This window comes from Malurus melanocephalus, unplaced genomic scaffold, assembly GCF_030028575.1.
Source record: "Malurus melanocephalus ecotype Western Australia unplaced genomic scaffold, MMel_1.1 scaffold_368, whole genome shotgun sequence".
NCBI lineage: Eukaryota > Metazoa > Chordata > Aves > Passeriformes > Maluridae > Malurus > Malurus melanocephalus.
The window spans coordinates 109981-120732 of NW_026623600.1; the positions used below are offsets into that span (position 1 = coordinate 109981).

Below are 10752 nucleotides of genomic sequence, written 5' to 3' on the forward strand. Positions count from 1 at the left end.
ATAAAAGCAGTCTCTTTTTAGAAGACAGTATACATTCCCAGTCAGTGGATAATTAATTAATCACAAGAATAATATTTAAAGAAACAGAGAAGGTGAAGAGACTGAAAGCTTCCCAGAGAGATTGCATTGAAGGCACTTAATGCAAACACTCTCAAGAACCCCTTATAGATTCAATCAGTGATGGCACAAGATGCTTAAGAAACTCACCTTTTCTATAAGCTCGATGCAGGCAGCCAGGTCCATGCCAAAGTCAATGAACTCCCATTCGATTCCCTCCTTCTTGTACTCCTCCTGCTCCAGCACGAACATGTGGTGGTTGAAGAACTGTTGCAGTTTCTCATTGGTGAAGTTGATGCAYAGCTGCTCAAAGCTGTTAAACTAATATTTGAGTGTGTTAATAGTGTTAAACTGCCTCTAATCAGTTGTTTTTACAGACATCTCATGGCAAGGTCAGTCAGACTGTCCCAGAAGGGTTTTGATGACAGAGTGAAGAATATACCATGGATGTCCAGGCTTACAGAAAAATTGTGCAGTGCAGCACACAGTTGCTGCAGCCTGCATTGGCCATGTTTTGGGTGGCCCTAATGTCACTAAATACAGATTCTCTGAGAAGAGACATAGCAGGTTCATGGCTATGCTTTTGCCATGTCTCTTCTCTGACAAAGTGGGTGATGGATCTACAAAGGAAGAAGGAGCTTCAAACAGATTTGCTCTGCTCTTGAGGGCTGCACTGGGGTGAGGAGGAAAAGTCAGAGAAGTGAAACAAAATGAAAAAAACATTTAGAGACAGGCAGAAGTGTGAGAATACTGTGTAAAAGCAAACCTCAAAAATCTCAAAGCCAGCAATGTCTAAGACCCCAATGAAGTGTTGTCGTGGCAGCTTCGTGTCCAGCTGTTGGTTGATGCGMATCACCATCCACAGGAAGAGCTTTTCATAGACAGACTTGGCAATGGCACTCACTGCCTGCTGCACCTGCAGGGAGAGGGCCCACACTGTGTCAGGGCACCCCAAAATGAAACACCCTCTCCATGCCACACAGCCCTCTCAGTGCACTGACAGGCCTCAGTGGTCCTGACTGCTCTCAGCTGTGACCTGCTCCTGTTCTTTCAGGAGAGGATGGTCCCTGCTGCTCCCTGACACTCACCTGATCTACTGTTTGGCCCTTCATGACATAATCATTTCCCACTTTCACCCGGGGATAGCACAGAGCTTTCAGCAAGTCTGCTGAGTTCAGGCCCATCAGATATGCTGCTTTGTCAGCCTCTGCAAAACAAAATGATAACTTGAAATACTTTCTTAGTTTGGACATGCAGAGGGCATTGGAACCAGCCAGAGTTTTCACTCTGAAATCTGCAACCTGATTGGCTTTACCCCATCCACAAATCTTGAGTAACATTCTCATTTACTTTTCTGAACAGCCTTGTAGGACTGATCCTCGTGACAGAGTGGCTACAGCAGCCCCAACAGATGTGGTGAAACCCATGAAAGCACTGGTGATGGGACAACGGAGTGTTTTTTCCCTTCAAGACACTTCTCCACAATGTCACCCAAGCCAAACAAGTCTGGATGTGTAACCAGAAACTGGAGAACACTACAGGAATGTGCCCCAGACACAGGGTCCTACAGCAGTCATCRGCAATAAAGTGGATGCAGAAAGTGCCTCTACTTGAAGTGGTAAATTGAAAGTCAAACCTTCTTTTTACGTTCATCAAAAAACAACTGCATCTCTCCTTGAAGATTCCCTCCATTTCTAGTGAAAAATGGTACAGAAACAGTTGGAAATAGTTCTGTCCCAGCCATGAAGGCATTACCTTCTGTGCCATCAGGCTCTGCCTGCTCCTCACGTGGTTTCTGCTTGAACTTCATGTTCCCATAGTGCAGGATCGCCCCCGTCAGCTTGTAAATCCCCATTCTCTCATCGGGGCTGAAGCCCAAAATGCCAATGGCCATCTGCACATGAGAATATCAGGTGGTTTTAACCGTGGTGAGAGCAAAAGTGAGACGGTCTCTCCTTGCTAACTGTACTCACGTCTGTGGCAACAAGCTCCTCCTGGTCATCGATGCTGGCCACAGAGATCTGCCCTTGGCTGATGAAGGGGTAGTCATAGGGGTTGGCTGTGACCAGGAGCATCTCTGGAAGGCAAACACAGGAGTGAGAGCCAGAGCCTCACAGGGAAGATGGAACAATGGCTCAGCAACATTTCACAGGCTCTCMTTCCTTTTACATCCCAAACTCTTGGTTTTCTAGTATGGGACAAGAAAGTGTAAAACCATTCATCTGCCTCCCACTGGGTGAGCAGCCTTTCCAGTTTGATAGGCTGTGACTCGAGAGCTGAGCACTCAGCACTGGCAGACACAAAACAAGGGCCTTCCCCAGAAGGAGCATTTAAGAAAGACACTTTTGGATAAGGCTCATATGTGCTTATCCTCACGGCACAAACATGGCACAAACTAATCCGTCCTGAATGCACTTGCTCCCCCTGGGGCTGTGTGCTGGTGCATGTGAGTAATGCATACATGTGTGCTCATCTCCATCTCACTGAGGCCAAAATTCCCAAATCATTTTCAGTTCTGAACCAAATGGCAGAGTCAAATGAGAGGGGCAGGTGTGCAGGTGTGCAGTGGGGCTGTGGGCAGAGGAGGAAGCCCTCTGTACACTGAGGGTAAATGTGGCTGTCCTTGCACAGACATGCAGTCCCTGGCACTGAGGAGRGGAGAGTGAGGTGGTCAATGGTCAGAGGGCACAGAGTGGGAGGGTGGGAGCAGGAGCTCTGCCTTGGGAAATTTCTGTGGGTAGTTGGGAGGGATGGGCAGAGCAGTCCAAGGATGAGTGCAGWAGCTGTGTGTGTGGAAAAAGGGACAGATGTGGGGCATGGGTAGGGAATGCCATGGCAGTAAGAAGGGGGAAAAGGTCAGAGGGGCCACTGAAAACAGGAAATAACTTTTGCCTSTATGATGAAAAGCTCATATAAATGGTTTTTAGATCAGGGTATCTGGCCATCCTGCAATCAGAACTGCTTACCTTTTCACTGAAGATTATTCACAGGTCTGGCCCATCTAAGCTGGAATTTCCACACCATCAAGAATAGCAAGAAATGAGGCAGATTACACTGGCTACCCTTGCACCTCATCTGCACACAGTTTGTATTAGAACTTCCCCAGGAAATAAATGGAGTGAGCCCTAGTGTGACCTTGTTATGCAGAGACACCAGTGCAGCTTGGGGAACYTGGGCAGGGCTGATGCCACAACACTGAGGATGTAAATCAACACATCATCAAAGCATGCTCTGCACAGACTGAGGCWCTGCTAAAGGGCCACCTGGGGCCATGTGACACAGAGCTCTGCCCTGATGCCACTGGACCCTCTGTCACTGAGCTGGCACATCAGGGGAAATGTTTCCCACACTGACTTTACTCAACGTCACCAGGTGATGACTGTCCTTACCAAGCAGTTCAGGCTTCTTATTGGAGAGGATCTGGTAGAAGATATGGTAGCTTCTTTCAGCTTTCAGCTGGAAAGTGACTCTCGACTTTTCCAGCAAGTCTGTAACATGTATGCACATGGACATTTTTCAGATTCTTTAATTTCCAGCGAAGCTGTCAGCCCCCCTCMATTACTCACAGGTCTCAATGTCACCAGAGGCCAGTTTTCCAGATGCTCCAAAATGGATACGAATGAATTTACCCTGACAAGCAGACAAAAGGTGGTGGTCAGTGCAGCAATCTCAGAGTGTTTTTYCCTCTTCAGCCTAGTGACAGCATCACCAAATCAGTCTGCATTGGCTTTGATATACAAAGATAGATAAAGGGGAAYACTTTGCTGCAGCCCGCACAGCTGTGAGCATGAAACAGCTGCAAACACACCAGCAGCTCATAAACAGCCAAGAAACTGGTCAGCAAGAACATTTTTCCCAGCCAAGAGGCTGCAGTTGCAACTAACAAGCAGGCAAAGAGCATTAGAAACACAGGAGAGCAGAATGACAGACACGGGATGACTCACAAAGCGTGAGGAGTTGTCATTTCTCACGGTCTTGGCATTCCCRAAGGCCTCCAGCAGTGGGTTGGCACTGAGGATTTGATCCTTGAGCGTACCCTGCAGGAACAATTGAATAATTAYTGAAAAACATCATGAGCTTTGTGGTAGGAAGAAGTGACCCTATGGCACAATTACTTGTGCAGCCATGTGCCCTTCATTTCAGCTGTACAATGCTATTGCAGCACCTTCTTGACTCCAGCACCAAGGACCAGCACTGGGGGAAATCAGCAAATAACTCATTTTCCTCTTATTTAGAATTTCTCCCACAGACAGAGCTCTCAGGTCTCAGCCACAGGGACAGATTGACCCAGGCTAAGAAACTGGAGCCTCTGATTCTTCCTGGGCATCAAAGCTGCAGACCTGGTTCCAGTCCAGGTAAAGCTACACCTGGGCAGCATCAGTGGCAGGTCTGGTGGCCTGTATTTGCCCTCGGTGCTGCTGCCTTTCAAAGAGTGGCTGAAGCTAACAAAAGGTATTTTCAGGTAAGTGCTTGTCACCAGTGCTGTCCACAGACACTACAAGATAACATCCTGAACTGCTCCTCCCCAAGCCCTTCCTCTTCACACCTTCATCTGGGACTCCTTCTTGGTGGGCAGGTTGCCACTGGCTGCGATTGTCGCGTAGTACTGGATGACGCGCTTCGTGTTCACCGTCTTCCCGGCACCCGATTCTCCGCTGGCAAAACAAAGCACAGAGTGARGAATTATCTGCCCACTTTTTGTTGGAGACAAAGTCCAAAGTGGCAGATGCACTTACGTGATCAGGATAGACTGGTTTTCACGATCTGTCAAAGGGAAAATACCTGCAGTCAGAGGAGCTGTAGGGAAAGTGCTGGTTCTCAGGTAACTGTGACCTGGTGTCCATCAGAGGGAACAAAGCAAAATCTCTGCAGGCAAAACTGAAAAGGTGCACGGTCTACTGTCCTCCTCTCTTTCCCTCCCTATACTCCACTTTTTGTCTTCTCTCCTCCTTTGCTTCATTCTGCACTTATTTTTGCCTCTGTCTTTACCATTCTTTATCTTTATTATTATTTWATATAAGACAGGACTTTATTCAAATTAAAACCATGTATTTTGGTGACATTATTTCTACCAGCTCTGTTCTGGATGTACCTGCTGTTGCTTGAAGCCATGTGTAGGTGTGCTGTCTATGAACTTTCCAGATAGTGTGTCCTGTYCCAGTGCAACTGCCCTTTGCAGAAGGTCCCTGTTACAGTGCTTAGCTTAGCATGCAGAAATAATGTGCAGTACAACAGCACAGTGCTTCAAAAATAAAGAAAATACATGAGGAGATGGGGAAAACTGTCTGAAGCTGGTTTTRTATCACTTAAGGTTGATAACAAAGACGAAGCACTCTGCAAGAGATGATAAAGGGAACTGAGCCCATGGCAATATGAAATGGCCTTTGGCAGAAGCAGTGGTTCTGACACACTTTTTTACTCTTGAGCCTGGTCAAAATAGAAAAGCTCACCAGTCAGCATGAACTGATAGGCGTTGTCAGAGATGGAGAAGATGTGTGGAGGGGCYTCCTGGCGCTTCTTGCCTCGGTAGGCCAACACCACCTCCGGGTTGTACACCGGCAGCCACTTGTAGGGGTTGACAGTGACGCAGAAGAGACCCGAGTAGGTCTGCAGGAAAAAAACAGAAGTGTCACTGAAGCCCAGCTCCTGCAGCTGTATTTTCTCCTTTGCCAAAAGAGGGAACTTACATAGATCATCCAGGAGGTGTAGCGGTCCTTGAGGTTGTAGAGGACAGCAGGTTCATGCAGGTGGGTCARCATGGCCACATCCTCAACTCTATCAAACTTAGGTGGGTTCATGGCATACACATCATCAGGTTTGACAGCAATTGTCTACAATTCAGAAAGAGTGAACCCTGATTCAACAACTCTTGACAGTTCCTTCCACAAACACAGAGAAGTAATAACATCACCAAGGCTGCTCCAATTAATATTTTTCTTTCTGTTTAACTGTGCTAAACAATATATGGCTATTTCAGGGCAAACGCTGCAGCCAGACAGGAACTCTACAACACTGGCACACTGACAGGATGTAAATTTACTGGAATTGCTACAACCACACRGACATGGTTTGTGCTGGACCAGATATTTCAACACATTATCACTGCTTATGATCTTTAGGGCACTGCTGCTCATGGCTGTAAGAGCCTGGGGCACATCTGCTGGCCAGCCAACCTCACAGCCTCCAGGGTTCCCATGACAGCRCCAGAGAGCCAGGACACAAACAACACCCGACTCATCAACAGCAAACCCATTCTTGGCACAGACTTGTTCCACTCCTGCCTGTGGCCATTCCCAGTTAAAGAAAGGTTCTGTCTCTACCAAACAGCACTGTCTGYTGGGCTCACACTGTGGGGACCATCCTGTGGATATGTTGGGGGGCAGCAGATATATAGGAAAGTTGATGCTCACAGCCAGCAGCAGACTGCTGCCCAAAAACCTTGTAGCACCTACTGCCAGGATGTTGGTCACGGTGGTACTTCGAACTGCTGCAGCTATTCTTACAAAAATTTTCAGGACATGAGCTGCTAAGACATTTCAGCRTTTTTGGAAGATTAACACCTTGGGGGCTCCTCTGGGAAACTGCAGCCAGTGACACTGACACTTTCACATACAAGGTGACTTGTAAAGTATCTGTCTGYTCAGCTACCAGTAAAGGAAGGAATTTATGAGTGGATATGACAGTGTTAGCTGAGAAAGTGTTAAAACTAAGTTAAGATTAGCAAGGCTACGATCCAACCTGGTTTACAGCATTGCCTGATCTCTAAAGCCCGAAGTAGGAATAATTATCGTACGAATACCTTCATCCCACCATCCAGAACCATACTTTCCTGTGCAGGCTGTGCGGGTCCCAGTCAGAGGACAGGTGAGGGGAGAGCAGGGCAGATTTATCGCCTCAACTAGCGTAATGCTTTCTGTGCTCCTCCCCAGCAGATGCCCCAGGTCCCTCAGCAGGACTGGGAGAAGGGCCAGAAGCAATGCACTTACTCTGCCATCCTCCGTCTCAACAATTATCTTCTCATCCTGAGCAGCCTTAATCTTCCCCTTGGTGTATTCCACCTCGGGGTCAGCCACAAAGCAGTAGGTCTTGGCATCAAACGGCTGGTTCTGGGCTTCTATTCTCTCCTTCTCGGGTTTGCGCAGGTATGGTGCGGCCTCACCAAAAATCTCCATGCTAGCATCTCTGCTCATGGCTGGAGCTGAAAGACAGACCCTGCTGGGCTGGTTCCCTGTGTGGTGCTTAGGCACAGTGGAGTTGAAGGTTCACCAGCCCTCCCAGCTCACCCCTCCCATTCCATGCCTTTGAGCTCTTGGGTGTGTGCGGCGAGGTCTTGAGGGAGATGTTTGCTTTTCCTAGCTCAAAAGTACAAAAGCAGTGAAGAAGAGCTGCCACTCTTCGTGGCCCCAAGGAAAGGAGATCCATGTCCAAAGGAGGTGGAGGGCTCCCCAGCAAAGTGGGRCAAAGGGAATCCCTGAAGGATTCATGTGGTCCTTGGAAAAAGTGAAGCCCTGAAGATTGTTTTTGTTCTGGTTTTTAATTTATGACTTTCCCCACTCTCTGTTAACATGGAACCAGTCCTAGTCCACCCGAGAGCAGCCACAGTGGGCAGGAATGGACATGTGCCATGGCCTGTTGAAGGAGCTCATGCAGGGGGAAAAGAGGRACCTGGCCACAGTAAGCACAGGAGAAAAGTCAGCCTGGGCAAGCCATTACTTTTCATGCCTCAAACCCTCACCTTAACAATCAGTCAACAGAAAGCAGGAAGGAACCGGTTGACATCTCGGATCTCTGAAAGAGAAAGAGTCAAAGGTCAGACCTCAGCTAAGCTACAGTCTCTCCAAAGGCCCAGCACCTCTCACTTACTGCAAGTAACTGTGCCTATTGAGGGACAGGAAAGCTCACCAGAGACCATTCCTTCCCTGCCCAAGGAATGGCCCAGCAGGGAATCTACAGCAGAATTCCCACTGCAGTGCTACAGCCTTGCGAGGCTCCAAGCATGAGGAACAGGACCTGTGATAGRAGCCTTCTGTCCCTCTGCAGGTCAGTCACAGCATGGCCAAGGGCATGGCCAGAACAGGAGCCACCAACAAGGGCCTCCTCCCATACAGCTTTTATAGGCTCAGCTTAGTCCCCCTGRTTCATCCCTTCCCCATATTTGGAAGGAAGGGATCAACACTCCYATCTGCTCACCAATTCATGTTCGTTTTTTTGCCATATACAGTGTGTGAAGAAAGGAGGCTCTTTTTTTCCCAATTTTAGTAACTATGAGACCTATCTGTGGTTTGTACACTTTTATTTGGTGGGAATTTCCTCTACTGGGATCATGTTCTCCTGCCAGCCACAACCACAACCAGCACTTCACTCCACTCTCACCAACATATCAAACAAACRATAGCACACAAGGGCCCTGCCTCAGTGCTCCTGYACYCTGGGCAGAGCTGCACGGYGGGGAAGAAACCCAAACCAGCTCCRTATGGAGTGGAGACCAAGGCCATGGGAAGGAAAAAAAGATGAGGATTCATGTAGGATCAGTTATGGCAATTCTTGTGGCTTTTCACCACTGTGCGGATCAGGGAGGAATGGGGTGAGAGGTCATGACTGAAACACGGTGTGACAAACCATGGCAACACAGAGACTGATCAGAAAGAACAACAYCCAAATCTGGCCAGGGATGGACAGTTCATGAATATCAAACCATAAATACACCACACAAGTTCAGTTTCAAATACACCTTGGGCTGCCCATGACATTCACCCTTGCTGCCAAAAGGTTCTGCAGAAACCTCATCACACTATTCTGAACAGGTTCTTAGACGTGTGACTGCAATTCCCACATGAGAAGGATATTGGGAAAGGGACATAGTAGCCACAAAACTATCAGGCACTAGTCCCCTTTGCAAGCTTGCTAGGACAGCACAGCTTGGCTCAGTCCTGAGCACTCGTGACCCAGAGCAGCACCTTCACCTGAATCCCTGGAGCTGCAGACTTGGCTGTGCCCGGAGAAGGCAGAGCTGTGTCTTGGAGAAGCAGGCAGTGCAAGGATTTGGGAAATCCCTGCTCCAGGGCAGCTCTGGCTTTAGCAGCACAGATTGAGGACTGGCAGCAAGGCACAGCCACAGGCTCAGACACCTCTCTCCCTTCTCCAGAGCAAGCCAGTGCCACCAGCTTCTGGGACCACGCTGCCAAATCCCCCACACCAAACCAGCCTCAAGTCCCCTTCATCCTACCTGTGTGCCCTGAAAAGCATAGGAAAGCAGTGGCAATTAGCRTGAAGAAAAATAAAAATGCAGCAAAATCCCCCAGCTCTGCAGGAGAGGCTGGGGGACAGGCAGGACTTGGAGCTGAGCTCTCCCACCTCAGGGCAGCACAGCCAGGCTGCTGCTGGGGTAGGTACTGCCTTCCTGGCCCAAAAACCTGTGATCCCGGCTGCATGTTTTCAATGAAATCAAACCCTCACTGACTCCTGTAAAACTGGCAAAGTTGGCTCACAAATGCTTGAAAGGGGGGTATGAACCCCCTTAGGGTCAGGGTAGGCTTTGAATGGAGGTCTCCCAGCCCCAAAGGGGTGTTTGGTTTGTACAGAGCAGCCTTGGCAATGGCTGGCAGGGCACGAGTTGGCAGGAACAGGAGGAGCCTTCATGCACAGGCAGAGTGAGCTCCTGGTGCAGGAGAGGAAGGGTCTCCTCCATCCCGAGCCATTCTGGCTGCTCTGGTTATCTGCCACTGCTCAGTGTGACAGATGTTTTGCTCTCTGTACTGCATGGACACCCTTCAAAGGCTGCAGCTTTCCCTCAGCAGAACGAAGCCARCACAACTTGTGTGAAGCCAGAACCCCCCAAATAGCTCCTGCCACSTCCCACAGCACCACTCTGAGCTGGAGCACTCTGGGACACCAGCAGCTGCTGCTGCAGCACAGGGGATGTCACCCTGATTTTCGGACACTGTGGCTGACCCTGTTTGTGTTGGCCCAACAAGAGCTGACCCTGTGGGCTTCCAGCAGAGTCACTGTCACTGGTGTTTTGAAAAACATCTTTCATGTTGCCCTTAATTTCATTTAAGGTCACTAAAAATGGACACCACAGCCACATATCTCATGAACCATGAATTCCTAGAATCCCCCTAAGCCCGGAGGATGAGAGAAAAGYTTATTTTAGCATACATCCCTTGTGATCAGCCCTTTGAACTCAGCACAGTGGATGTACTGAGAGCAAAAAGCTGAGGCACACCAGACCAATGAGCAGTCTGAGGCTTTGTCCTGACACCAAATTGCCACAGTGATTCAGACAGGACATTTCCTGCTCCCGGGCATGCTCAAGGCAAGAAGGCTGGACCTTACACAATCACTGGGGCTGAAAAAGTCAAAAGTCTTCCAAGATCAAGTCCAACTTTTGACCAATCCCCACCTTGGCCCCTTCCAGAGCAYTGAGTGCCACATCCAGTCCTTCCTTGGACACCTCCAGGGATGGGGACTCCAACCTTCCTGGGTAGTCTATTCCAATGTATATTCACCCTTAAAGTGAAGAAATCTCTCCTGATGTCCCCTCTGCCCCTGCCCTGGCCCAGCCTGAGGCCGTTCCCTCTTCTCCTGTCCCTGTTCCCTGGAGCAGAGCCCGACCCCCCCGGCTGTCCCCTCCTGTCAGGAGTTGTGCAGAGCCACAAGGTCCCCCCGGAGCCTCCTTTGCTCCAGGCTGAGCCC

General features: G+C 49.1%; 1 protein-coding gene across 1 annotated transcript in view; it reads right to left on the reverse strand.

Moving 5' to 3' along the window:
* Window positions 1-7249, reverse strand: part of LOC130580862 (myosin-3-like) — a 25226-nt gene extending 17977 nt beyond the window's left edge. The window contains 13 exon segments of the mRNA XM_057378617.1: window positions 208-378; window positions 824-973; window positions 1146-1264; window positions 1813-1951; window positions 2031-2134; window positions 3447-3545; window positions 3624-3687; window positions 4002-4094; window positions 4604-4712; window positions 4794-4821; window positions 5508-5664; window positions 5745-5888; window positions 7044-7249. Coding sequence (XP_057234600.1) covers window positions 208-378; window positions 824-973; window positions 1146-1264; window positions 1813-1951; window positions 2031-2134; window positions 3447-3545; window positions 3624-3687; window positions 4002-4094; window positions 4604-4712; window positions 4794-4821; window positions 5508-5664; window positions 5745-5888; window positions 7044-7247 — 1581 coding nt within the window. The 5' untranslated portion in view covers window positions 7248-7249.
* Window positions 7250-10752: the final 3503 nt, after the last annotated feature.